The sequence below is a fragment of the Simochromis diagramma genome, unplaced genomic scaffold (genome assembly GCF_900408965.1).
Source record: "Simochromis diagramma unplaced genomic scaffold, fSimDia1.1 OVJJ01000419.1, whole genome shotgun sequence".
Classification (NCBI taxonomy): Eukaryota; Metazoa; Chordata; class Actinopteri; order Cichliformes; family Cichlidae; genus Simochromis; species Simochromis diagramma.
In genome coordinates, this window is record NW_024387244.1 from 517,171 (window position 1) to 545,000 (window position 27,830).

At 45.7% G+C, this 27,830-nt stretch overlaps 3 protein-coding genes across 12 annotated transcripts in view; 1 reads left to right on the forward strand and 2 right to left on the reverse strand.

Moving 5' to 3' along the window:
• Nucleotides 1-6,697, forward strand: part of obscna (obscurin, cytoskeletal calmodulin and titin-interacting RhoGEF a) — a 40,239-nt gene extending 33,542 nt beyond the window's left edge. For 5 of the 7 annotated variants that reach the window (XM_040052730.1, XM_040052734.1, XM_040052733.1 and 2 more), the window contains 14 exons: nt 106-132; nt 224-376; nt 558-603; nt 677-754; nt 856-2,566; nt 2,689-2,814; nt 2,916-3,038; nt 3,894-4,061; nt 4,173-4,275; nt 4,512-4,751; nt 5,040-5,263; nt 5,591-5,687; nt 5,868-6,017; nt 6,087-6,697. In XM_040052730.1, the coding sequence (XP_039908664.1) occupies nt 106-132; nt 224-376; nt 558-603; nt 677-754; nt 856-2,566; nt 2,689-2,814; nt 2,916-3,038; nt 3,894-4,061; nt 4,173-4,275; nt 4,512-4,751; nt 5,040-5,263; nt 5,591-5,687; nt 5,868-6,017; nt 6,087-6,270 (3,430 nt within the window). In that variant the 3' untranslated portion in view covers nt 6,271-6,697. Of the gene's footprint in view, nt 1-105; nt 133-223; nt 377-557; nt 604-676; nt 755-855; nt 2,567-2,688; nt 2,815-2,915; nt 3,039-3,893; nt 4,062-4,172; nt 4,276-4,511; nt 4,752-5,039; nt 5,264-5,361; nt 5,377-5,590; nt 5,688-5,867; nt 6,018-6,086 lie in introns of all 7 variants that reach the window. The other 2 variants (XM_040052731.1, XM_040052732.1) reach the window with 2 other exon arrangements.
• A 101-nt stretch (nt 6,698-6,798) lies between these two features.
• guk1b (guanylate kinase 1b) lies at nt 6,799-12,438 on the reverse strand. 4 transcript variants are annotated; one of them, XM_040052740.1, is made up of 9 exons: nt 12,338-12,438; nt 11,033-11,148; nt 10,854-10,895; nt 10,408-10,527; nt 9,465-9,561; nt 7,799-7,937; nt 7,531-7,615; nt 7,369-7,454; nt 6,799-7,278 (listed from the first exon to the last, which is right to left on the reverse strand). In XM_040052740.1, the coding sequence occupies exons 2-9, from the start codon at nt 11,142-11,144 to the stop codon at nt 7,246-7,248; spliced, it is 714 nt and encodes a 237-aa protein (XP_039908674.1). In that variant the 5' UTR covers nt 11,145-11,148; nt 12,338-12,438; the 3' UTR covers nt 6,799-7,245. The 4 variants fall into 4 exon arrangements, with proteins under 4 accessions (XP_039908674.1, XP_039908673.1, XP_039908676.1 ...); XM_040052739.1 differs by lacking the exon at nt 12,338-12,438 and adding an exon at nt 11,257-11,976; XM_040052742.1 differs by lacking the exons at nt 10,408-10,527; nt 12,338-12,438 and adding an exon at nt 11,257-11,970.
• Nucleotides 12,439-13,025: 587 nt separating this feature from the next.
• rnf220b (ring finger protein 220b) overlaps nt 13,026-27,830 on the reverse strand; it is a 28,263-nt gene continuing 13,458 nt past the window's right edge. Inside the window, exons 3-16 of the mRNA XM_040052738.1 lie at nt 22,461-22,587; nt 21,557-21,599; nt 21,370-21,462; nt 20,723-20,765; nt 20,378-20,467; nt 17,910-17,953; nt 17,504-17,585; nt 17,011-17,107; nt 16,798-16,857; nt 16,611-16,678; nt 16,441-16,525; nt 14,699-14,807; nt 13,940-14,014; nt 13,026-13,854 (exon numbers count right to left, since the gene is read on the reverse strand). Of these exons, the coding sequence (XP_039908672.1) occupies nt 13,783-13,854; nt 13,940-14,014; nt 14,699-14,807; nt 16,441-16,525; nt 16,611-16,678; nt 16,798-16,857; nt 17,011-17,107; nt 17,504-17,585; nt 17,910-17,953; nt 20,378-20,467; nt 20,723-20,765; nt 21,370-21,462; nt 21,557-21,599; nt 22,461-22,587 (1,088 nt within the window). The 3' untranslated portion in view covers nt 13,026-13,782. The remainder of the gene's footprint in view (nt 13,855-13,939; nt 14,015-14,698; nt 14,808-16,440; nt 16,526-16,610; nt 16,679-16,797; nt 16,858-17,010; nt 17,108-17,503; nt 17,586-17,909; nt 17,954-20,377; nt 20,468-20,722; nt 20,766-21,369; nt 21,463-21,556; nt 21,600-22,460; nt 22,588-27,830) is intronic.

A 27,830-nucleotide genomic window follows, 5' to 3' on the forward strand; every position in this document is an offset into this window, starting at 1 on the left:
CCTCTAGTTTTATACGGAGATTTAAATAAAAGTAAACGATTATTTGCAGTAGTGCACAAAAGTTCTGCCCGTAACAAAACGTTTGAATGATTTCTGTCTTGTCAGGGCCGTGGGGGTTGTTGCGTTTCTCTGGTATGTATCTCCGCCTTTTGAAAGCAATCTTGAAATCTTAAAAACACAGAACATCCAAAAATGTAACGACTCTTAAACTTTATCTGGACAGTCTGGTGTGTCGGTGCCCTTTTGTGGGCGAGACTGACCGCGCCACACTGCTGAGGGTGGGGGAGGGCACTCTGAACTGGGCCGCCCCTGATGTCATGTACAGGAGCCCGGAAGCCAAGAACTTTCTCCACACGCTCCTTCAGCCTGACCCAGAGTAAGGAAGCGCTTTTGGTGTTTTACGTGGGCTCGTGAGATATTTTTAAAGTTATGTGCAAATGACAGAAAGTACCCTGTGTCAGTGATGCTAACGCTGCTAAGCTTCTTATAGCTTCATTATGTTGGATCCAGTTGCTTTAAGGTGAAACAGAGAATGTCTCTGATGTTTCTGTACCTAGGAAGCGACCGTCTGCCTTTGAGTGCTTGGGCCATGACTGGATCCAGGTGAGGTCATATCATCAGGTGTTACCTTTAAACTGTGAATGTCAAACTTACTGAACATTGGGACTGTTGTCAGGATGAACATGCAGGAGAAGACACGGATGAAATCAATACAAGGAGTCTGAAAGCCTTCATTTCAAAAAGGAAGTGGCAGGTGAGTTCCTGCTGTAACACCTGCCTGGATACAAAGGAAATACCCAATGGTTTCCTGTAGTGTTAAACATCTTTGTCTGAGTGTGCTCTCTTTCTCTTCAGCGTTCTCTGACATGCATTGGGTCGGTGCTCACGCTGAGGCCCATTCCTGAGCTACTAGATGCTCCTCTCAGGGAGACGGCAGTGACGGTGCCCCGAGAGCCCCAAGAACACAGCAGTACCTCCCCGAGCAGTGGCTCTTCGTCGGAGTATGACGAGGCTGACTCCTGGGACTTTTTCCAGCACTGCAGCCAGACTGAAGAGGAAGAGGAAACTGAGGAAGATTATGATCCTTTAATGGAGAGAGCACAGATCCCAGATCCTTTTCCCAGCTTCCACCGGGATGGAGAAGAGGAAGGGGATTTGACACTAGGCGAGGAAGAGGATGGGGAGATAGTAGGAAGGAGGACTGTATTAGAGCGGAGTATGAGCAGGCAATCGGTCGCATCGTCGGAAGTATCGTGTCAAAGGACACCTCAGAGGGAACGTCGGTCCAGCAAGGACAGCAGTCCATCGCTCTACCTGTCGGATGGGGACGAGGGTTCAGGGAGTGACGGAGGTCGTATTCCTCGGGGAAGCGTCATCCGAAGCACTTTTTATAGCAACTCTCATCAGCTTTCGCCGTTGTCTGCCAGACACATGACATTAAGGGACAAATTTCAAGCTAAGAAGCAGGAGAGGGGTCGCAAGCCGCTCAGGAGGAGCTTCTCAGGACGCCTCAACGAGCCTCTTATTGAATATGTGGAGGATGAGACGGAGACCAGCCGTGGCCAGAGACGGGCATCCGTTCAGACCGCAATGCAGAAGTCCTGCTCGTTTGACAGCGGGGTGGGTTTTGCCCATGCTAACGCACCACCTCACAGAAGGAGCAGGTCTCTAGATGAGTATTCACGTCGGTCTCCCACTTCACCCAAACGTGCGAACGCCGGTGAAGAAGAAGGGTCGCAAAGTCTAAAGGAAGATTTCACAGACGATGAAGTGGCCGGGACAAACTTGCTGACAATCCCAAATTCTCAGCGAGCCACGAGAAGAGGCTCTGTCACTCCTGTGCAGGTGAGGCAGGCTTTTAGAGGAGCCTCTGTTCCTTCGAGCTTGGACCAAGCACAGACGGAGGGAGATGACTTTGCTGGCTCCCAGGGGTCTCTGGCTGAGTCTTTTATTTTGGAGCATGGTGGCTCTGAGTCTTCAAGTAGACTCGGCTCCAGTGAAGAACTGAGTCACGGTCGTCTCAGAGGGAGATACAGATCAGGAGACGGCGATGGATATGATGATCAGGGTGAGCGCCTCGTTGCACCATCGCCTCGCTCTTTCCAAGAAGTAAAACCCCGAAGCTCGTTTCCCCGGGCACCACCACGTAATCGCACACGCTCCAATCCCAACCTGTCCACAAACAGCAGAGGTCAGCTGGGGACGCCGCTAATGCCAAGCCCCAGTCCCAGCCTCTCTTCTCTGCAGGCTCCAGAGAGGCCTCCCAGAGCCCGGGACAAGAAAGAGGGTCACGGGCTCCAGAGGCACGCATCTGCTCCAGCCCTCGAAGCTCGACCACCTACAGGAAGGTCACCAAAACTGGGACTGCTTAACATCTTCCGCAGGCAATCCTGGACTGGCCATTCCTACTCCCATCTGGAGGACACGGAGTTAGGACCAACTCTGGGCGAGATCATGAAGCCTGATACACCCACCATGTCTCTAAGGAAGAGAATGAGAGCGTCAGCCTCAAGTCTGACCAAACTCTTTTCCAGATCCTCCAGTAAAGAGGATGTGAGTAAAGGAGGTGAGGCACCGCAGATGCACCTCAGTATAAGCACTACGTTGTGTTACTGTTGTGAAATGATATCCTGTATTATTCACTCTGAAGTTAATACCATTTGCTCTTTCCTGTTTTATTTATAACAGGTCCAATAGTGAAAGGATCAGCTCCCACTCCACCTGAAAGGAGGCGCAGCAGCAGCCTCGAGAGTCCCAAAAGGAGGAGCTCAAAGCTCTTACCATCCTTCAAAATACCTGCGTTTAAAAAGAAAGGTCGGACAAAGGTTACATTCTGTGACTGATCTGCTTTAAATTTCACATCACAGTTGTTGCTTTGAGAACATGCTCTTTTGTTACCCTTTGTTAATATTCAGACCTGCCCGTTCGCCCCAGCAAGGCTGAGGTGCTACAGTTGGATGGAGGCGGAGTCCTCCTGGCGTGGAGGCCGGTTCGCTCAAGCGATCCCGTCACTTACTGCGTGCAGTACTGTACGGACGGTGCGTTCGCAGACATGGCAGGACAGAAATGTGTTTTTTGTTGTTTGTGTGAAAAATAAATTATTTAGTGTTTATTTCATTATGACCAAACTATATTTTTATGGTCTAAAATAGCGGCTCCAACCTTCTTTGTGCCACGGACCGGTTTATGTCCGACAATATTTACCTTTAAGGTGTCGAGGATAAATACAACAAAATAAAAACAGTACTGGTACCGAAGAAGGAAGATTTATTCATAACATACAGGAACAGACCCAGGGGGAAGGGAAACAGAGTTAACCATCAAAACGATAAATAAATAACGCTAAAACCCTGAAAACCATAAATTTCACACCTGAGCCTCGACTCTCGAGGCCCGGTACCGGGGGTTGGGGACCGCTGGTCTAAAACACCAGGGAATTTTAATAGCACTGTGTTATTGGTGTTTTCCATTGCCTAAATCAGGGGTGTCCAACTCCAGGCCTCGAGGGCCGGTGTCCTGCAGGTTTTAGACGTGTCCCTGATCCAACACAGCTGATTTAAATGGCTAAATGGCCTCCTCAACATGTCCTGAAGTTCTCCAGAGGCTTGAACTCATCATTTGAATCAGCTGTGTTGACCCAGCGTGAGATCTAAAACCTGCAGGACACCGGCCCCCGAGGCCTGGAGTTGGACCCCCCGGGCCTAAATTTAAACAGTGTAGTTGAATGCAGCACTTCTTATAGGAGGTCATAGGTTATGAGCAGAGGGTTGGGTGGTGATTGAGTGTGATGCTTACGGAGGAGTGCGAGGAGTGTACCTGTGTGTGCATGTATTGCAAACACATCATTTGTAAAACGTCACCAACACTGGTGTCATGGTTTCATGTCTCCACAGGGGCGGAGTGGACAGTCCTGTCAGAGGACGTGGCAGACAGCTGCTACGTGGTAGAGGACTTACCGAGAGGAGCTTCTTACGTGTTCAGGGTGGGTGGTGTCACAAAGACGGGAGCAGGACCGTTCAGTGACGCCTCAGCTCCCGTTGTTATGGCGACTGATCCTGAAGGCAAGAGAAACGCTGTCTCCTATTGGACGTTGTCTTTTTATGATTTCACGTCATTGTTATTATGCTCTTTTTGAAAACATGGTGCAACAGCTGTTTGTGTTTGTTATACAGAGATCCACATTCCTCTCATTCAGACTGAGTCACTGGGGTCAAAGGTCATTGGATCAGAACAAGCAGCACACAAGAACTACAACTTCCTGTCTGAGATCAACAGGTGAGACATCCAACAACGAGCTGCAGCGGTTCAATAAAGTTATGTTTTGTTTTTCTAATGTTTATAACTGAAGAGCTGATTCCTTCTGTTGGTAGTAACAGTGTGCATGATAGCACAGGATACCAGAACCAGGCCCAGTAAGCCAAACCTTACTTTACAAGGTCTTGGCCTTACTATGCAAAGTGCCCTTTGGTGGTTTATGTTGTGACTTAGTGCTGCATCCATCCATCTTTCAGGGGTCGTTTCAGTGTGGTAACCCTGTGCAGGAACGCTGAGACCAGCCAGGTGTTTGCGGCCAAGATCACCCCTTACCAAGCAGAGCAGAGGCAGCTGGTGTTGAGGGAGTACCAGCTGCTGAGGAGGCTTCACCACCCCCACCTGGTTCAGCTGCACTGTGCTTTCATCACCTCCGGCTACCTCGTGTTAGTAGAAGAGCTTTGTCCCGGCAAGGAGCTCCTCTACAGCCTGGCTGCGAGGTAAGCGACGCTCAAAAACATCAGCCATGAAGGAGGAGCATAGTTCCTAATAACGCTCGTGCGTCCTCGTCTTTCAGTCTAGCTTCAGGTTAGAACTTGTACACATGAATGAGCTTGAGATGGGAAAAGAGAATTTAAATAGACGTTATCAGGCAGAACAAACAGAACTGTATATCAAAATGTAAAAAAATCAAGCTAAGCTAATATTTCTGTGCTAATTCATTAGTTATGGCACCTCGGGCGCTGATGTCAAGCTTCACCATCACGTCTGTGTTTGCGTCCTCTCAGAGATCTGTACGCAGAGACTCAAGTGGCCGAGCTGCTCGTTCAGATCCTGAGCGCGGTCGACTATCTCCACGGCCGCCGAGTCGTCCACCTGGACCTGAAGTCGGACAACATGGTGGTGGACGACTGTAACCACCTGAAGGTCGTTGACTTTGGCTCGGCTCAGTCCTTCACGCCCGGACAGCCTTTAAACATCGAGCACATCCAGGGCTTTTCTGACAGCAGAGGTAATGATGTGTGTTTTTTAAATTCAGACTAAACGTTGTACGCTGCATTCTGATTGGTCTAACATACTAAACCTCTGACTGTCGTGGCCTTCCGACAGACTCCTGCAGCAAAGGTACACGTTGTTTTACGGAGGACGGATTGATGGAAATAACTCCGCCTAACTCCATCCACCTCAGCTGACCCTAGCTCCCATAGTCTAACAAACCCAAGTCTATTCTTATCCTTTTATCTATTTTGGTCTGAGCCTCTTTCCTGATACAGAAAGATGCACTGCCTGTAAATGTGCCACTCTCTATAAAAGATATTCTGTCTGTCTGTTCTCTCAGTGTATATTATCCTTCCTAAAGCTCCGGAAATCCTCGAAGGTCAGGGTGTTGGGCCAGAGACCGACATCTGGGCTGTTGGAGTTTTGTCGTTCATCATGTAAGCAAAGAGGTTTATTCAAACTTGGATTACATCTCATCATCTGAGAACAATCCCACACGTAGCAGGGCTGTTCTGTTCTGATAAATGTGGGTTTGTAGACGTCATGGTGTGAGGAGGCTACAGGCTGACTTCTGTTATAATAAGAATTACTATCATCTTTATCCTTCCCTGCGTTAGGCTGAGTGCTGACAGCCCGTTTCATGCGGAGCACAGCTGGGATCACGACAGAAACATCAGGAAAGGGAAGATCCAGTTTGGACGCTGCTACCCGGGTCTGTCTGAGGGAGCCCTGAACTTCATGAAGAGCAGCCTGAACAACAAATCCTGGTGAGTCTTTTCCCAGAGTGTACTCACTCACACGTTAACACTCATTCTGACATGATAAAAACTTTGCAGGGGGAGACCCACTGCAGCCGAGAGTCTCCAGAATCCGTGGCTCCGTGCCCATCGCGCCCCACACAAAGCCCGTCACTCCAAAGTGTGCTTCTCCACCGACAAACTTAAAGCTTACCTCAAGCAGAAAGAGGAGAAACGAGATCAGGTGCGCACCAAGCTTCAGGGTCCCTCCTTCTGCCAGTGACGCCACGATGCCAAAGTTGCCATCGTCTTTCTCAAAGTAGAGAAAAACCTGCAGCCGCAACGACGTGTCGGTGCAGCAGTTTGTGCTTCAAGTGTTGCTCTCTGTCTGCCAACCTGGAGCCCGGTTTGAATTAGAAAAACGTTTGATTTTTAAAAGTTGATGCGTCTTAATGAGTTGCTTCTGTGTTCGATAGTCTGGGGATTTATTTTGTGCGTATCAGGGATAACGTGTGATCACATAAGGTGTGCACGGTGCTGCTGCATGAGCTGGAAAGTTGATCAAAATGTTGTTTTGCTCCTCTGGCAGACGGACGGACATGCTTGGCTTTGCAGTTCTGTCTCCGTAAAACGTATTTAACGCAGTATTTTATGTGAAGCTTTACAGGAGTTAGTCGATTAAATCATTATTAAACAACTCAAAGTGCTCAGTCATTGTCCTAAAACTCTTTATTCTGTCTCGTTTCAGTTCAACACACGAACATTTCAGCTCTAACACATTTTAGATTAAATCTACCACAAACTGTGATTTTCAGATGCTCTGTCGTCCATCCTGAGTCCATCCTGATAATATACTCGACTAAGACTGAATTTATTTCTACTTCGGGTAGAAGTCATAGTATCTGAACACTTTCTAGATGTGGAGCTAAAGCAGATCTGTGCCAGCCTGCGAAGACCAAACGTAGCGCTGGATGTGGCGTTTTATTCGTACCTGCTGAGCCAAATGTCAGAAAAATATGAAGTAGGACTACACACCTAATATCAGCCACTGCTTTTACTAAATCTAACACAAAGGACATGTGAGACACGTCGGCCCAGAGCTCTTCATGTCCATCGGTGTGTCTGAACTGCAGCTGGACGCAGCTGAGCGTGAGGAAGAGCTTTTCTTATTTCACGTGTTCCAGTGAAGATGGAGCTTTTCCAGTCAGAGACACATCAGTGTTCCTGTCCACCTGCTGAAAGCCTGCTTATTTCCTTATTATGATTTGGCCTCCTGAACTTTTTTAATTTCCTGTGGAGAGAGAGAGGTGACAAGTACTTCAACCAATCATCTGATGAGTATAAAGTAAAAGGAGCAAAGAGACTTTCTGCTTTTACTTACTTCATCCAGGATTTCTTTTAACTCCTCGTAGGCCTTTTCTAAGTCGTCGTTGATGATCACAGCATCAAACACTCCGGGCTCCTTACCTAGAAATGAAATCAAATTGCAATAATTGGCTTTGCATTCGGGATCACGTTCTGCCGGAAATGATGGGAAACTTACTGAGCTCCATGTCGACGCGTGCCGCTTCCAGACGTTTCTGTAAACTCTCCTCTGTTTCCGTCTGCCTGTCCCTCAGACGTTTTTCCTGAGAGACGACAGAACAATCACAGCACCTACCTGTAACTGGGCACTGCTTCTTACTACCAGGTGAAGTCTTGTCACACTTTTAAAGCACACTCAAAGTGCAAATATGAAGAAATAATACATCTTAAAAGCGCAAGAAAAGAATCGATATGTGCTGTGGATTAATCACAATAAAAGGATTTACCAACACGTCCATAGATGGAGGCTGGATGGAGACGTAGATGGGGTTCAGGTCGGTCTCTTTGATCCGCTTCACCCCCTGGATATCCACGTCCAGGATGCAGATCAGGTTTTTGGCTCGCACGTCTTCCACAGAAGCCTTACTGAACAAACAGGAGTCCTTTTCGAATAAGCCGTGCCGTTCACGTGAGCAGAAACATCCAAGCAGGTACTGAATGTAATTTTGTGCTTCTCACACGAAGTGACTGGTAAGAGGATAAAAGGATCGCTGCACTGATCCGAGCTGCTCAGACTCAGAGAGTGAGCGTTATCTTCAGAACAAGAGGAAGAGATTAAATGTGACACAAGGTGCTGAGCCGCAGCGTTGCTCTTTTTGACCTAATGGGGGTTAAAGCTCCATCTGTCACCAGACTATTATGTAGCCGCTTGATCCTTGTTACCAAGCCCACAGTGTGACATTTATGTAAGGCTCTGTCTTCATTTCTAATGACTTAAGTTCAGCCTGTATGAGGACACTGATATCTTATTGTATTTTCAGCAGAAATGCGTTTGGTTTGATCAGTCAAACCCTGAATCCTGGGTGTGGAGCTTCAGGCAGGACCAGCCCACTGGATCACTTTGGAAAATGTAAAGAAAGCTTCAGACTTTTCTCCAGTGTCACAGCTTTTCCTACTGATAAAGATCTCCCCACTCACACTCGCTGCATAATTCAATTATAGATTTCTGTCATTTCAGACATTTTCTTCTCACAGTTTAGGCCCAACGAGACGACTTCTTTCATTTACTGCAGCTGCATTTCTGTAGCATGTAGTCAGACTCTGCCACACTGTTGACATCGTGGCTCTTTTTCTTACATTAAGATGTCTCATTGATTAAATGTGTCGGTAATTCTCTGCACAGAGAGACTGTGTGTGGCTCGTGACGTAAAACGAGCTTCACATCCCTGCAAATGTTTCCTCAGCAAAGTTTGATCAGTTCTGGTTTTAAATAAACTCAGTTCAGTTCAAATGAAATCTCGCGAGATTAGAAGCTGTCGCGTCAGAGCGGTTTGCACCAGTGTTGCCAAATTAGCGACTTTGTCGCTATATTTAGCGAGTTTTCAGACCCCTTAAAAAAAGACGGGAAAGCGCTACTCTCAACAAGCAGCGGGTGCTGTAACGCAGTCAGTTCTTCTTTTACTCTTATGCTGTTTTGTGGATCACAAGGTTTAAAACTACTTATAAACACACACACAAAGTAACTCCACCAGAGCGCCTATTTCGGGTCACTTTTGCCGGTCCAAGCCCGGGTAAAGGAGCAGGGTTGGAATTGTGACATAAAAAAAAACAATAATTGCTAAAAGAAATTTAATTTGTAGTTCTAAATAAACTCTAAATGCATTTAGGACGTTTTTACTCACTTTATGTCTCTTCCACGATGTTATTTCTCTCTCCAACAACGTAGGTTACAATTAGATTAGCATGACCAATTATGCAAATTAGGCGATGGCGTCATTTAGCGACTTTTAGGACAACCAATAGCGATTTTCCTTACTGAGGAGTTGGCAACACTGGTTTGCACACGCAGTGTTACAGAGCGGGTTAACTCGGGGTTAGCCCCCCTCTGAGAATATGCATGCAACTCATAGTGTTTATGAATCTGCGTGAATTATCTCACACATATCCATTTACCTTGTTCCATACATGTTGCCAGAAAACTCAGCGTGCTCAATGAACTCTCCTTTGTCGATACCCTCCTGCATGGCCTCCCTCGTTGTGAAGTGATAGTCTGTGGGGAGCAACGTGTGGAATGAATCGAGCTCTGCGTGGAAAACAATCTTATCAGAGCAAAATCAAGCAGGAGCTCACTACAGTGTAGCAAAGCTGTCACGGTGTAACAGCCTGTCACAGCTGATCACGCGTGTCGGAGCCTAATTAAACTGTGATTGTCATTCTCTACGTGTGTCCACACGCGACCCACAGACCCACACAGGGCAGCGTTTCAAAAGCAAACACTTTACTACGAAGCGATCATTACATGACAACATGAAGGAGTCAGACTGAAGCATCAGTTTGGGGAGAAACACTGTAAAACAACGAGATAATAAGCACGAGAACAGGTCACGGGGGGTTTAAACAGCGCAAAGTGCGGATATTTCTGCTCATGTTAAAATCCTCGTTTATTAAAAGTTGTGATGGAAACCTGTTCATCACTCAGTATTAGTTTAAAGGACCTCGACCAAAGAATGCAATAAAATGGATGCAACAAGTTCTAAAATGATTTTTAAAATAACCTTTTGTTCTCCTGCATGTTGCCAATGGTTGTTTGCATCTTGCCTATCAGGAAAAAGAGGAAATGGGAACACCAGTGTGGATCTAAAGACGTGTGGGAGTGGAAATGGGAATCACTGCTGAGGCATCACAGGGGGCTATTTTCAAAAGCTTGTTACTCCAAAGTGTAAACTGTCGCGTCTTCCTGAGGTCATTGTACTTTTTAAAAATATATATATTTACACGATTTTCAATTTTTTGACCAGTTCCTATTAATCCAATCACAACGTGCCAGGATGATGAAAGTAACCCCCATCCATCTGCGGTAAAAATACACTGTGATCAGGAATCACACTGAGATCACCTTCATCTGTGGTTTCTGATTCATTTGGACATGAGGCTGACATTTCTATGTCCTCAGAGGATAAGACGGCTGCTACGGGCAGTAAAGTAGCCCCCAGAAGCATGGGGAGCTTGTTCAGTCCTATGGAGAAAACAAAAGAGGCACAGAGAGCTTTATCCCAAACCAAGGGAGCCTCACAGGGTGGCAAACCAGTCCTGCAGTTCACTTGGGAGTAAGAAGTGCTGTGGGTGTGGAGTGGGTGGGGAGAGGCTAGGAAACAAAATGAAAAGGAGCTTGTTTGTCAGATTCTCCACTTTTCTCCACTTTTATCTCAGCTCTGCAAGCTTAAATCCAGATGCAGGGCTGATGTTTTGTGATTGATCCTAACACAACGTGAAAGCACTAAACATGAGCACCCACTTAAAAAGTGTCAGCAACAAGCCGGGTTTCACTCATAAGTGTTGTACCTTTGCCATCTTCTTCTCCTGGTCGAGGGTTTCTCGTCGTGTCTGCGGGGAAAGAATTGCAAAAACATCAGTGTCAACTTTACAGCCGTTACTGGCAGGTGCAGAATTAGGCTGCTGCTTCCTCCTCAGACAGGACGTTTTGCAAAGGAAGCCGAACATCAGTTGGCACAAAAACATACGTGAGACGCTGAATCCAAAGACTCCTTCGTGCTCCTTCATCAGCCTCTTCAACAGAGTGCTCTTCCCTGCTCCAGAGGGGCCACTCAGCACCACGGGCCTCGGTCCCGACATCGTCCTAAGAGCCACGGACGGACGCAGACGGGGGAAGAGGGATCTCTTAGAGATTTGTACAGACCAACACGTTTCACAGGCGGTGAGCTATGGTGTCTTTCAGGTGCTTTACCTTAATAATCTCCCTTTTTTCCTGTGAATCGCTGCTCCTAACAAAAATCTCAGCTATCCCGTTTGCTCGTCTTAGGTGCCGTGAGGCTAAATCTTTTGATCCAAGCTTCTCGACACACCGTGGGGTTAAAAGCAGGCTGTTCCTCTCGTATCGCTGCTGTTGCAATCTAAGAATTAATTGACACTCAGAAATTTCTGTGTCCTTAATTAAAGCATCAAAATGCGTCCACGTCCTAATTGCTGACTGGTTAGACAGCCAGAGGCCTGGAGGTTAACACTAAGGATGCCTGTTAATGAAGCCGCGAGGGGTCAGTCAGCTGGGATAATTGGATCTGAGCCAGGTGGCGCTCAAGGTCCAGGACAGGTGAGTCGTTTACCTAAAGACCGGATGAATCCCGTTAACAGAATTACCTAATAACACAAAAATCTTCCCCAGCAGCAGGTTTACTCGGCACCTTGACTGAATTGATCAGTTCGAGCACTCTTTCATTCGCACACCAGCTGACTGCTGATGGGACCTCATCTACGGTTACATAGTTACTGCATCTACTGTTGGAGCGAACACACGAGCAGGAGGATAATCCACGGTCTGTTTATCACTATTAACACTGTTAGTTCTCATCATTTCATTTCCTGAAAAGATAAGAGCTTATCTGTTATTGTTTATTAACATCTTAACTCTGCACCTTTCCCTCCTAATTCAAAGAGCATACACTGAATTTTCACTCTTTCACTCTATACTCATATAACAGAGCTGTTTTCTAATAAATGTGTCTGTATGTGCATGTAGGTATATGTGTGTGTGTGTGTGTGTACGTGTATATGTATATGTGTGTGTTTGTATGTATGGGTGTATCCGCATGTGCGCATGTGTATGTATAACTTGTGCGCATCTTTCTTGTGTAAATGTAAATGCCCGTGTTATTCTTTAGATACTTACATTATTGTGCATTACGCACAACGGAGAGATGCCAAACTGTGTTTCATTGTTCTTGCAACAGTGACAATAAAGAGCTAATCTATTCTATTCTATTCTATTCTAATGTTTTACTCTCGTTTTCTTCGAGTTTTATCGACCTTACCTTTTGTCAGAGCGTCTCTGTGTGTGTCGTCTGTGTCGGAGGGATGTGGAGTAACAGATGATTCTGCAGCCGGACTTCTTAATGGAGTGTGTGTGTGTGTGTGTGCGTGTGTGTGTGTGTGTGCGTGTGTCACACCGACTCACCAAAGCACCTGACTGTCAGTCTGGATTATCACCACCTCCCTTCAGCTCACTAACCAATCACGTCGGGGCATGCTGACTTGTTTTGAGAAACACACTCTGCCGTCTAAGTCTAACATAAATGTTTCATTTTTATTAGAATCTGATCACATGACATTTACCTGGCTGCTGTACATTCAGGTTATACTAGGCATGTTTTTCTTGATGATTAATTATTTGAATAAATAAAAGTTTGATGTGATGTAAAATTATTGCTTCGTGTTTGTTGAGGATGAAGAATCTTTGTTTCCGAGTGTTTCGGGTCTTTCTTGGTCCTGTGTGTGTACTGCATGCAGACTTTGTTTCACAACCCCGCTCACTTCAATACGTGTGCATTCATTTTCGCCCGTCAGAAACTGGACTCGTCTCTTGCTCCACTCTACGGCGCAGGCGCATTGCTCTTTTACGTCTCTCTGTGATGTGTCTGAACCTAAGTGGCCTTGCAGTAAAGGCTCAGAATAGCAGGCTTTAGAGTCTTTCAACTCCAGATGAGCTGCGATGGGCTCTGCCTGGCTAATCCCGCAGCGACCCACTTCTTAAAGGGCGCACACACGCCATCATATGGCTGTCGACAAACGGCAACAACACAGGAATGCACGCCATTCACGCCTCGGCCCACACCTGCGGCAGGTGCAGCAGATACTCTTTAGGTGTTCACGGTTAAAAGCTTTCAGGAAACAACCGCCTTTAGACACAGATTTTATTTTAGTAATGTTGATAAAATTAGATTTGAGTGATCCTATACAAAGAAATACGCCAATAACAAAGACAGAACAAGTCCCCATGTGATGATTATTACTGTAAATGTTTCCAACCTACAAGAGCTAAACAAAGAATAAGTGATCTAAGCAAAGACAAACTCTGTACAGTAAAGTCTGCTAGTCAACATCCTATACACACACCACTCCAAACATACATACACAAAATTATGTACATGTGCTTTGCAGTTCAATCATCTTTCCATAAAACAAAAAAAAAAGATTTTTTTAAAAATCGATAAATAGTCTCAAAGCATTTTTTTCTCAGTGCCTGAGCTCTCAGATGGTTTCAGAGGTTTCTTCTGATCTGCTGGACGATGCAGTAGAAACACGGATATTGTACAGGTCAGAGGTCGCACTCAGTTAGTAGCTGTTAGGAGAACAACGATGGTAAGAAGGAGGAAAAGGAAGAGGGACGGGAGAGGGAAAGGTGGGCTTGCATGACAGGCCAGCTGCCCAACAAGTCCGAGCCTGATTGGTCAAAACAGAAGAAATCCCTGAAAGTGAGTCACAGGTAAACTCGCCTCAGGTCTCCAGGTGAGGTGATGGTGTTGCACTGAGGACACAGCTTCTTTGCTCCCTTTGAAAAAGAACGGTGAGACTTTTATTACAGACTTTTACTTCGTTCTGGATGTTTTGCATCATTTTTACGTTCAGCTTTTTACCAGCGTTCGAAGCCAACACTCCTCACAGTGAACATGCCAGCACTGGATGGAGGTGAGCGGCGTTGTGTAGGTGTCCTGCACACAGGAACAGGCACAATACAGGTGAGCAATGTTTACCTGCAGTGCGACAAAGCTGCCACTAGGTGTCCACATGTAACTACAATCAGAGCTTTGGAGGAAGCGACTTGAATGTTTGTTGGGATTATCTCTCATTTATTCATCTCATTCATCCCACTGTCATATTTTACTTTGTAACAGATTTTTTTTTTTTTTAATTTAAATCACAACAAAATATTTAACTTAGAAAAAAAAGCCATGCAAAAAATCTGTTCATTACTAATTAATTATATATTTCCAATAATTAATCACTTACATTTTTACATGTAAAATAATAGAAACAAATAAATTGTCTCAGACTGGGGTCGACTTTGAAGAGCAGCGTGTGGTGCATTTGGGCTAAATAAATATTTGAGTGAATAATTGTTCAGTGTTTTGATGCTTTCTGTGTAAAATGGGTCAGTATTTAAAGGAATAAATGTCGCAGAGCTTTATCAGATGCAAACTGTAATATTTGTCGTGTGTATCAAACAGTATTAAGGTCATCTGCAGTTCTGACGATCCGATCATACGAGGAGTCGCAGACAAACATTTTCCATAAAAATATTACTGTATTAATTATGTTAATGAAGAAACAAACATACACCAACAGTTTGAAATTGTGCTCTTTTCTCTTTTGCTTTAATTTGCCTCCACACTCACCATGCAGATGAGACATTTAAATCTGTCTCCTTTGGACAGCTGTTTCTCCAAGTCCCGTATCCGAGCCTTAAGTGCATCTAATGTTGTCAGCGTGGAGTCCTCCGAGAGCCTGTGCGCGCGCACACACACACACACACACACACACACACACACACACACACACACACACACACACACACACACGAGGACGAGAGGGAGGACACACGAGTTAGGCAGACACTGGAGAGTCATTTATAAATCGAAGACAGATTAAATTATTCGCTGGCCAACATGGACACTGAGCATGAAATTTAGCAGCAATCGCATTGCCTGCATTGGTTGTCTCATTTATCATGGGCAGCGGGGCGGGGGTTAGGTGTCAGCGTCCTCACAGAAATAGACATACACGCGCACAATTACAGCATAGACTCTATATGCAAACATACTGTACAGATGGGATGCAATGCATTCAGCGCAATGAAACGTGTACACGCCTGCATCACCTGCTAAGACCCTGACTGACGACATCATCACACTGATATAGTGTGGTATTATGTGCTGGTGAGAGCAGGCGGTCCGAACAGGTATGGCATAAATACAGAGGACCAGGATACAGAGGAATGGCTTCCTCTGGTTGGCTGATGGACCAAGTGCATGCTGGGATAAGCAACAGCTGGATCAACCTGCCTCCACGACGTCAAACTTTCATTTGAAGAGGCACAACTTTGGACATGGCAGCTGACCACGTCTCCTCTCATGTCTCCAGAGTTACCGGCTCAAAAATCCATCAAATACTCAACAAAGACGGATTCTTTCACTTTGACTGAAAGTCAGTTCATGGGCTTGTTGGCAACTTGAACAAAGTGTGTCAGACTTGCTAAAAACAAACCATTAATTGAACCATTTATGAAATTTGGGTTTAACAAATGTTGGTCCAGAGTGCAGGAAAGCATGAGCCCGCAGCAGGGAAAAACGATTTACCTTTAACCTCTAAAACTTCGTTTTTTATTAATGTTTATCGAACCTTCTGACATGTTTTAACCCTTTAAATCCTGAACCATGAAATAACTCCCTGAAATCTTTCATTTTTTGATAACGGACAGTTTGTTGGTCCTTTAGACAAAAGTCTTAATCGGCATGTGAGAGTTTTAATTTGCTACATGAGCCATGTTTTTGCAGTTTAGTCATTAAAAACGTTTCATGCAATTTATATCATTTTTTGAGGGTAAAAAAAAGTCACGCTGATGATGTCACAAAAACAATGAAATATGATACGCTGGGCTTTAACAGAAATTTGCAGATATGAGTTTTTTTGCTTAAAAATGTATTGTGCACTTTATTTAGATGGGGGGGGGGGGGGGGGGCACTGATGAAGCCTGATAAACTCACAGAAACGTTTCTGCTGTATATGACAGAGTAGGCATGAAAGGGTTAACGACATAATGGGTTAAAAGCAAAATACTCTTTGTTTACTTCTTTTTCCAATGAAAGTTTTCATTAAAATTTGTTTATATGGTAAACGGTCTGTATTTGTATAGCGCTTTACTTATATGAGCTTTATATGGCGTCAAATCACAACAACAGTCGCTTCAATGTGCTTTATGTTGGAAGGTGAAAACCCAACAATCGGACCTTTGTATGAATAAGCGCTTGGCGCCAGCGGGAAGGACAAACTCCCCGGGCTGCGACCGGCTTTAACAGTCTCTCAGTTTGTGTATAAATCTGTTAAACTGCAGATCTAACAACAGATCTAACAAACTCACATCTCTATCTCAGCGTTTTTGCAGGTTTGAGTGAGACCGGCTGCACTGCCATCCTGTTTCTCTCCACTGCTTGTAGACGGACTTCCTGAATACACAAACCAATGAGCAGATTACAGTTACATCCATAGTTTTAGGAACTGTGCTCAGCTGCCTCATTATTCCTAACTCACCATCATTTGACCATTTATTAAAGTCCAAGTTTACCCTGGATTCAGGCGGCACGCTGCTGCTGTTGCTGCTGAAAACAAACCAAAGTATATTTACCATCTGAAAGCATCTGAAACGGCTTTGAAATGAATTTAGTTCATATTTATCTAAATGAATACCGAGTGATCGTCACACATCACGGATACGTACTTCACTGCCGTCTCTTTGGAGCTTTCTCCCGAACAGGGAATCACGTCTGTGTCTGTGTATCTGCAAACGAAGTCAGGAGAAAAATACAGCAAAGTGTGCGAGGAAGAACTTTCTCCATGTGCGCGTATATCCCAGTCCCCCCACTTTACTGTAAACGCATTAACATTAACATGCTGTTTAGCGTGCACGCTGGCGTTCTCTTCAGAAGGATACTGTGCCCGGCCGTACTCCAGCGTGTCATCTCCGTCCACGTCCAGGTCTGCATCGCTGTCTCGACACTCCTTAGAGGTGGTGCTCACCAACATTGCACCTGGTGACACAGATTCAAATGGGAATCATTGTTAACAGCCACGTTAGTGATGAGGAAAATGCGACGTTGCCCGTGTATCTGCTGTGACTGCGCCTGTCAGTCAGTTTCCAGGTCAGAGCTGCTCCTACGCCAAAGAAGCGGTTACTCTTAAGCCAACCTCCCAGGCATCCTGCTGCGCCGTAATCTGGACTGAAAAGTTCAGCGCTTCTTCAGCTGCCACTCAGTCACAGTATTCACCCTCCACTGAACAAGATCACACACGTGGGTACCTCAGTGGTGCACACACACACACACACACACACGCACGCACACACACACACACACACACACACACACACACACACACACACACACACACACACACACACACACACTCACACACACACACTCACTTACCTTTAAAGCCTATAGACGCCATCTGTATCCTCCTCCTCTCATTCCAGTCGTCCTCCAATGCCAACAAGTCTGCCGACCCCTCCTGAAAACAACGCCGCGCACACACAAAGACACACAAAGACACACATCGGGTCACATGTTCTCTGTCTGGACGAACACGCTCATATGCCTCCTGTAGCCCGGAGCTACATATCTGCCTCACAGCCGTGAACCGGCGCTCGCGGCGCTTTCACATGGATACACAGCGAGCTGACAGTGATCCGTGCGCCACGTGAACAAAGCCAGGCAACAACGTCTCGGGGTTCAAGGTCAGCGTGTCACACGTTACATATATTCATCTCTGATTACAACACAAATGTCAGGGAAACAAATACTTGCATCTGACTCGTGTGCTTGGAGAGCCTACCTGTGCTTCCTCTGGTTTTCTCCTCTTCAGCTTTCCCATCCTGACTGAACACAGAACACACAGAAGAAATACTGTTAATAATGGTTAAAGGGGACGAGGCATTAGCTTTGGGGTTTAAATCAACACCATCAAACAAGTCGCATGATTTTTAGTAACAGTATTGAATTATGTGTAATGAATAACTGGGGTATAACTTATTTGTTCCTGTACATAAAAACGTGCGAGTTTGAGTCGCTGTTCCATCTAAAGAAGCCGAGCTTTGTCCTAAAGTGTGATAGGAGGTCACCGAGCTGCGTGAAGAAGACTAACATGACCACGGGTCATTCAAACAGGTTCACACTGAGCCCAGAGCAAAAGAAAGACAAGCAAAAAATATTAATATTAATATTTACAGCTCTATTATCTCCATATTATTATATTTTTATTTAAATAAAAGACAAAAATACTGATAAATAACAGGATAAATTATGCAAAGACTACACTGTGAGTCAGCAGCTAAAAGTAGTGCATGAATGGTTCAAGCTCCCAACGTCCTGCACTCAACACTTCACATGCAAACAGTGAAGAAAGCGAACAGTGGTGGAAGAGGTACCGACAGCTTTTACTTCAGTAGTAAAACCAGTGTGGAAGTATTACAGGTAAAGTTCTGCTCTCACACAATAAATCCAGTGAAAGTGTTCATTAAATAAATGAATAAATAAATATGGGGCTAAGTTTTCTTTTCCTTTCAATATCAGAGCCTCACCTTTATAAATGATGTGTCATGTATTGAATTTAATCTTAAAGGAACAAAAAGTCACGATTGTTCATGTGCAGACAGAGGAAACGCTCAAACGTAAAATTCACCTGCTTGTGGAAACCGTCTCGTTCACTTCTAATAACTTCCAACATTTAAAAGCCGGAAATATGGATGCAACACTGAAAACTACTGAGTTCTGTTCCTGTGTGAGCTCACTCCACAAACTGTACAAGCTGGCCGCATTGATGCACGAGGCCCTTAAAGCAGAGACCGGCAGATGCTTCGCGTGGACAGAAGCTGCAGTACGGGATTCAAAGCGGCCCTCCCGTCCCCGTGCTGTCATCCCACCGTCCTCCCCCGCTTTCCTCTCTAAAAATATGAAAGTTAACATGGCAGAACACCAACTGAACCTCCTCTCCTCCTCTCCGTGCCCTGACTGACTGCAGATTGCAAAAGGGGACATTAAGTTTTAAGGCCCTCTAATTCCCTGCTGGATGACAGTGGCCCCCGAGGGGAACGCACGGCGAGCCGGTGGCTGTGACCCGAGTGCCGCAATCCCAGCAAACATAATGAGGGTTAAAGAGACGGTCATAGATGAGGAGGAGCTCATCAAACAACGAAGACAGAGGGAGAGAGAGAGGGAGAGAGAGAGGTTGATTAATCAACAGAGGACCCCCCTCCTCCTCCTCCTTCCACTCTCTTCTTCTTCCTCCCTGACGTGTATTTAGAAGCTCATTATGCTGTCCGGTTATAAGGCCCAATAAAGGCTAACAGACCTCGACAGCAGTGGCAGTTTGAAGAGTCAGCTAAGAGCTGCAGAGTCTCAGCGGGAATAATAACGGGAGCAGGAAGTCTGCGGCGTCAGCCGCCGCGGGGACGCTGCGCAGGTTTCTGTATTCGTGCAGAAATGCTGTCAGACTACTTTCAAACATGCTACATGCTATCATTTATTCATTTATTTAGAAATGGCTGGAAACTGTTCAGGGCTGATTTTCTGTTACAAGCTTCTGTGGAAAAGAACCAGAAACAAGTCCTGATCTGGTTACTGCAGATCTACAAAACCTTCATTTGTCTCTTACCGTGACGCACGGCGCGAACACCATCATAAGCTCCGCGGCTGAGCCGTAACGGTAACTACCCGCACGCTTCAGAGGAGAAAATAGTTCCTACGTGAAACATTTACACAACACTGTTTGTGGGTTTTTGTGTGAGAGTAACAGTGTCAGCAGATGGCCCCGCCCCTCCCTGAGCCTGGGTCTGCTGGAGGTTTCTTCCTGTTAAAAGGGAGTTTTTCCTTCCCACTGTCGCCAAAGTGCTCACAGGGGGTCTTTATCTTACAATGTAAAGCACCCTGAGGCAACAGTTTCTGTGATTTATAATAAAATGAGTTTGTCATTGGGAAACAGGTTTTTTAGATTTTTATTAAAAAAGCAGCTCAGGTGGAATAAATATTAATCTGGTATCGTAAGGATGTTTCACATTTCATGAAAAGTTTTTGAGACACTTGAAAAGTCAATAGCAGCTATTTCAGGATTATAAGCACGAACATAATTATATCCATTCAACTAAATAAATACTGGCTGATTAGTGAGCTGATGTACTAGTGTCAGAGGTGGGTCTTTTATAAAATAGGAAAAAGTAGAAATGAATAAAATAAATGTTTCTTGTGTGTGTGTCGAATCCTCAGTGACTGTGGGGAAGAAGAAAAATGCTTCTCAGTGTTTCTTACCAGCTTGTGCGCAGTCTAGGTGGGCTCCTGCGCTGTGGGGGCGTAATGGGGCAGATTTGACGTAGCACCTGCACCAGCAGAGGTCATCGACTGTTAACATATCAAGGGGTCAAAGTTTAAAGGTTAATAGCTCCTCTGCTCGTGGGGGCGCTAGGCCAGCTGAGATGGTGTGGGAAAAGAGGTGATATCTGAATGACTGGTGAGGGTGGGGACGACGAGCGTGAACAAAATATCTTTTTCATCTTCTCAACTTTACGGCGTGACAGTCGCCTGGTCTGGACTCTGAACCACAAACTGAGTGTGCGGCACAGAAACACAACATTCGGTCCACGTGGATCAACGTACCGTTTAATCTGGTGTGTCTGTTGGCCCGGACGCGGAGAAACGTCTGCAACAGAGGAGAAAACATCATTTGCACTCAAAAGAACTGTCCATAAAAATAGAAGATGCTGTTGGAGGAAGCTGTCACTGAAAAAAGAGACTTAATTGTGCAGGTAATGTTTGTGCCCTGTGATCTGAACGCTGCCGCTGTGCTTCTCCGTGTTTACATCACTGTGTGTCTGCTGCTCTTTGTGAGTATGCCGTGTAGGATAGATTGTATCTGATGAAGCTGTTAGTTCTCGTTCTGAGGGTCGAATGCTGCCTTCGTTCTCACAGATATGCACAAGCTGTTCTTCGTCGCCTGTGTTGTGATCACAAGAGATGAGTCTCTCACTTCCTACCCGCTGCAGATGGATACTTGTAAAGGCCCCACAGCATCACACAGGCTGAGTATTTCTAACTTAGACATGCGCACATTTCAACCCAATCCTTAGAAACGAAAGCAGCAAAAGGAAAACAACAACTTTATATTTTTGTGAGGTCAGCGGCACAAGGATGCAGCGTTTGACACTCTGGGATGAGACCCCGTTGGGTTTCACAAACTGGTAATTGTAAGGTTTTATTTAATGCCTTACAATATGTTCATTACAATGCACTCTTTAAAATCCTACCTGGTATCGGTCAGAGTGGGCCTCCTCGGCCGGTCGAGGGGGCGAGGTGGGGGAACTTCCCTCTCGCTTGATGTGCAGGGACAGTGAAAGAGGCTGGAGCCCGAAAAAGAAAGAATCAAGTCAAAGGCAGGACGACGGCTACTGACCGACTTCCTGAATGTGGTGAAAACATCACAGCTACGTGTACCTTTGGCGTCCTTATGAAGTGGTCGTGCTGGACCGGAGTTGCACTATAATAACACAGAAGCTCGTATGTTAAACCTGTTTTTACTGTGCATAAGTCAACAACACAATGTGCCCACAAAACCTACAAACACAATATTGTCTTTTAAATGTCATCTGGTGAACAACCTCTGCTCTTATCTTGTCTGAATTTGTATCCGAGTCCGTGTGTAACCTCATTTTACTCCTTCTCACATTGTGTCTGTCACACGGATACTGTAGACACACACACACACACACACACACACACACACACACACACACACACACACACACACACACACACACACACACACACACACACACGGTGTCCCCGTGGGCCAAGTTCAATTTGAAACCATTACTGTCCACGGAGCGGTCGTTAAGCAGATTTGGAGTGTAATGCCTTTATTGGAGAAATCATTCTTCTGTTCTAAGCAGCAGGTAATGTGTGTGTGTGTGTGTGTGTGTGTGTGTGTGTGTGTGTGTGTGTGTGTGTGTGTGTGTGTGTGTGTGTGTGTGTGTCTGATCTATGCGTATGTTTTAGACCAAAGCAGCCATTAACAGAACATTATCTGCCTGCTCTATGAGTTGTTGCCTTGAGGCCAGAGGCTATAATATGAAATATGTAGGGAACAATGAGGCGGCTTGTAAACACTGCACGCAGGTGACAGAGAAGAAGGCAGCTACCACCTGGGGAAACTGAAGGGGGGGGGGCATCCAGAGAGAGGGATCTGTCTACTTTAATTATCACCTCAAAGCTGAAGAGAACAGCAAGAAAATGACAAACAGATAAACGGAGGTAGTGTAAACTTTTTAGACGGTGGTAAGAGGGAAACGTTCTTTGCCGTGAAATAAAGCAGAGGATCCTCAGGGCGTGAGCGTGATACCTGATCTGCAGCTGGGCGAGTTTGGCTAACTCCTGCTCCATGTGCTCCTGCAGCTCTCCGGGTCGCAGCACGGCCTTGCAGACCGGACACGCCGGGGCCTGAGCGTCATACAGACCTTTGACTTTGCCTGCGAACGTGAGGTGTTTACAGTTAGAGGTGCTGATGGAAAACTGCGTCGTGACAGTCATGAAAACCGTTTGCTGTGCACAGACTGTTAGACTCAAATACTTAACACTTAACTTTAAATGGATACAAATTTTATTAGTCGCATAAGAGACATTTCTTTTTTTTTAAAGAGCATTTAATCTTCCTCCTTCAGAGGGTTTGAGAGGCAGAACAAGAACAAGGTGAATCCATCGCTTACTTTATCACATGAAGGATTTTTCTACTGAGAGTTTCAGTTTTATGATTTTCATTAAATTTGCGTTCTGGGGACTTTATACGTAAGGTGGTGCATAAAGACTATTTATTGCACAGCGACATGTCAGCAAATGCTTCTGTTTCACAGCATAAAAGAATAAATATTCATTACAGAAACAGAACACAATCACAACAGCATGAAGTGATTCGTTTATTAAAATCTGCAGTTTTAATGCTTAATGATCCAGAAACATCTAAAACATCAGAGGTAAGCAGCATTCAAACACACTGTGACGAGTAACTGTCGCACACGTGGCAGATCAAAGTTGAACAGGTGGCTAAAAGCAGAATACTCGAGTAAATGTTGGCTACTTGGTTACTTCAGACATTCAGTAGCTGATTGGAGCCCTGTGTGTGTTTCTGTGTGTTTAGTGGACCCGTCTTTACTACAGACAGGCAGCGGTGGTGAGAGTAAAATCAGGTAACACACACACCTTAACACGGTGCTACGGCCCCCTGCTGTCAGTGTGTTGGCACCATAGGCTGTCAATAGGAACATTACCCAGGAGGGCCGCTCGGCCCATTGGGCCCCACTGATGGATTACTGCCATAAGCAGACAGCTGGGAGCGGCTCTACTATATCAAGATTTTACCTAGTAGATGAGGTGATTTACTCCTGAAAGCCATCAATCATACGGGGAGGGCTCGTAGGCAAGACACACCTAATTTTCCATCTGGGCACAGCCGAGGGGGAAAATGACGCCGTGTGGCGATCCCAGTTTGTTTTAGCAAAGAAGATCACAAACAAGTTTGTGCTGTAAATATGGGACTGAACTTCCTTCAGGACCCTGTCATGACACTGGACTAACACTTTGCCCGGCTCCGAGTCCAGATGACCAGCGATACTCGGGCTTGTCTATCAGCCGTCGTCCCCTGACATCAGTTGCGCTGTGGGACCCATAATGAGGAAACAAATGGGGCAAAATGGCCTCTAAATAAAACATGGGGTTGAAAATAGAAAGTGGAGTCAGGTGTCCTTGAGAGAGTGACAGCTCCCCCCACCAAACACACACCCCTGCCTTTTTTGCATCCCCTAGCGGAAGCCTAAATGACTTTTCCCGACACGCATTGAGCGTTCCCGAGCTTTCCGCGCTCTGCCGCCCGGAACATGCAGGCGTCAGTAAACAATGAAATCTGTGGGCTGAAATTGAATTTATAACCACATTACCTGCACAGATAACGTCTGTGAATGGCGCCGCGATAAGAGCAATGGGATTTGATTTTCAGGTGTTTTATTGGTCCACTTTTTGGATAAGCCCCCCCTCATCTTACTACACCCCCACCCCACCCTACACCTCTGCTCCACACACATCACATTTAATGGTGAGGGAGCGAGAATGTTTGGATGCACAGAGGAGTGTGTGTGTGTGTGTGTGTGTGTGTGTGCGTGTGTGTGTGTGTGTGCGTGTGTGTGTGTGTGTGTGTGCGTGTGTGTGTGTGTGTGCATGCATGTGTGTGTGTGCTGCGTTCTTGTAAGTGACAGTCGTTGCTTCATGAGCACCTTTTTACACGTCTCCATCGCCCTGCTGCTCTCCGCCCCTGCCCACATAAACGCTGTCAGTATCAGTCAGCCTCAGCTCGTCTTCAGCCTGGGGGGTCCGACACACAACAGGGGCTGTAAAACCTGCCTGTGGGGCTTGTTAACTGTTCCCTCACTGGGGCAACTGGCTGGACTGGCCCTCTCTCACTGGACTGTGCTGAGTTTGACTGGCCCGTCTCCTGATGGATTCGCTGTCTGTCTCTGATTGTTTCCTTTTTCTGTCTTTGTGTCTCGCCGCTTCAGCACCTCCTTTCCTGTCTGTCTAGCCTTTGTCCAGCTGCCGCTTTCACCCTTGACTTACAGAGGCCCACTTGAGCTTGTTTGGCTGGATTTGTTGCCTCGTTCATGAGAGGACAAAATGCACGGATCAGATATTTATTTCTTACTGCTTTGTAGTTTATAGACGTGTACAGCGCAGGAGGCGCATGGACAAACATGCTAAAAACAGTCTTCGGCTCACCCCACCCCGCCTCACGGCGTGCCGCGTCTCTGCCTCGCCACTATTAACAGCAAACGTGCCGTCCACGGCTTGTGCGAGTCTGTTGGAGCTCGAGTGTCCCGGGATCAGAATCCTGCTGACAAATCCTCAAAGCATCAAGCCTCCCCCGGGGCCAGTGTAATGGCCGAAGCCAACGCCCATATGACGGCTGCCAGTTCTGCTGATGCAGATGAAGCGGCGATGCCTAACGTGACCTTTAGTGAATGCCACATCGCATCAGGCCTGGATGTCACCCACTGACATTATGCTGGGGCACGAAACGGCTGTTCTGCAGGGGCAGACGTGGTGACGAGCGTCCCCCTGGTGACAAACCTGTAGACGTGGCGTAATTCTGATTGACGTGAGCAGGACTGGACGGCTTTGAATGGCAGCGGACGTACGAGCAAGCGTCCAGGGCAGAAACTGAGGCTTTTTTTGCACAGCCTGGGTCTGTTTTTCTCTCTGTTCACTGGCTGAGTGCTGAGACAACTCACTCCAAATGGCATCATTATCCCAATCATCAAACAATTCTCTAAGCACATCAGAAATCCCTCCATAAAGCTGTAACAAGCACAGACTCTATATAACCAGTAGGCACGTAGGGATCGGCGGGGGCAGAAAAGTTAACGCTTGGCGGCGAGCGCTGCAGCGGTGGGTTGTGCAGGCAGGTCCTTGGCACACTTTCAGAGGAGACGGAGGGCTATAAAAGCCATTGGCTCCTGCCACACCTGTACCCCTCCCTGTCCCGCGGCCTGCTTCCTATTTAAAAGCATCACATGCAGGATATTAGTCAGGGCTTTTTGTGAGGTAGAGCAAACCTCTGAGACAGAGGGAGGGGGGAGGGAAAGTATGCAGGCCGCCGTTTGTTTTTTATTGGGGAAATAATGGCCTATTGAGAGGTTGGGTATTTAATGAGCAACATAATAGGCCCTGTAGTAACACATCTGCTATGTGCAAAGTCATTTCCTCAGCTTTCAAAGGCTGTAGCAGCAGCCTTTGAAACAGCAAGTCCAGTTGCCTTTGACTTAGTGCTTCTACATATCTGCTTTTTATTAATTGCAGAGTGGCTGCAGCGGTAATACCTGCGAGACAAATGTGCTGCTCGGCCTGGTGCTCAATCCTAACCGCATTCGCCGGCTTGGAAGGCACCTACGCTTCCTCTCCTGGCTTGACCTCAGATTTCTCACTGTCCAATTTAATTCCAGCATCCTTCAAAATATCCCTCCTACTCTGCAATCAATTGTGTTTAATGTATTAAAGACACTCGCCACAACCACGGCGACCTTTGGCCCCTGCGCAAATCAATGCCTCGTTAGACCGCTAATGATCATTCATTGACTAATAAGATCTGTATCAACCTCTTGTAGCGCATTGATTGGCCTTTGGCCTTTGTAGTGCAATGTGCATAACGGCAACAACAGCAGACAGCAGCTGTAAGTCGCAGAGAGTCAGATGATGAAAAAGCTCCTGGTGGGAATGGACGCCAATCCTGAACCCCAAATAGACTCATTCTGAAGCACCTCAGGCCAAAACCCTTCCCTCCTGCTCTGCAGATCAATGGACATAACCTCTCTGACCACAGGTCAATCAGCGCACAGACTCCCCCGCCTCCCCCTCTCGCTCTTTCTCTCTCTCATCTTCTCCATTAGTCACAATTGTTCCATCAGCTGCGGGTGTGGCCCAGCATACATGTGTCCAATCATCTCATTGATGGAGAGTGGACCGGCTAGCTGTGCGACTGCGTCCCTGTGACCATATTTCCTTTCTCAGGACCTCGGGGCAAAGATCGAACCCTGCCTCCGCTCCGCTCCGACCAATCAATCTGCCCCTCATTGAGATGCATGGCTCAATGATCTTTGATAGTGACTCCAGATTGGAGCGAGGAAGTGGAAGCTGTCCTTGGGTGTGTGTGAAAATACAGGCTTTATTTCTTAATCAAGACCAAATGTAATTAAATCTTGTGGCTTTAGATTAGAAACGTGGGCTCCTCGCTGTCTTTACAGACCAGCTTCGTTTACATAACCTGACCCTGAATCTATTTTCAGGACTTCTGGACCAAAAGTCTTTCAAGTCCAACATGAAATGTGTTACTGTCTCCAGTTCACTGATATAGCAACACACTCAATGCAAAACTTCAGCTGCTGCTGACGCAGGAAGCGTGTCTACAAGTGTGCTGTTGTGTATCCTGATACGCTGAAGAAGAAGAAGCACGCCAGTGAGCACGGGGAAAGATGGTGACTGCAATCACTGATAACAAAGCCAGTAAAGTCGTGTACTTTGTTATCCTAAAACACACGTTAGTAGTTGTTTTAGGGTTTTATTTAAACAGGTTTGTGAAATCAGCTGTAGTCCACAGGTCAGGAAGTTTGCATGTACTTAAATCCCTTTAAGAAGTTCAAGAGAAAATCCTTTTTTTAACTTTGGAGTCAAACTGGGTGTTAAAAACTGCGTAAAACTGTAAAACTGTGTAAAACTGTGTAAAACTGTAAAACTGTGTAAAACTGTGTAAAACTGTGTAAAACTGTAAAACTGCGTAAAACTGCGTAAAACTGTGTAAAACTGTAAAACTGTGTAAAACTGTGTAAAACTGTGTAAAACTGTAAAACTGCGTAAAACTGTATAAAACTGTAAAACTGTGTAAAACTGTGTAAAACTGCGTAAAACTGTGTAAAACTGTAAAACTGTGTAAAACTGTATAAAACTGTAAAACTGTGTAAAACTGTGTAAAACTGTGTAAAACTGTATAAAACTGTAAAACTGTGTAAAACTGTGTAAAACTGTATAAAACTGTAAAACTGTGTAAAACTGTAAAACTGTAAAACTGCGTAAAACTGTATAAAACTGTAAAACTGTGTAAAACTGTGTAAAACTGTATAAAACTGTAAAACTGTGTAAAACTGTGTAAAACTGTAAAACTGCGTAAAACTGTATA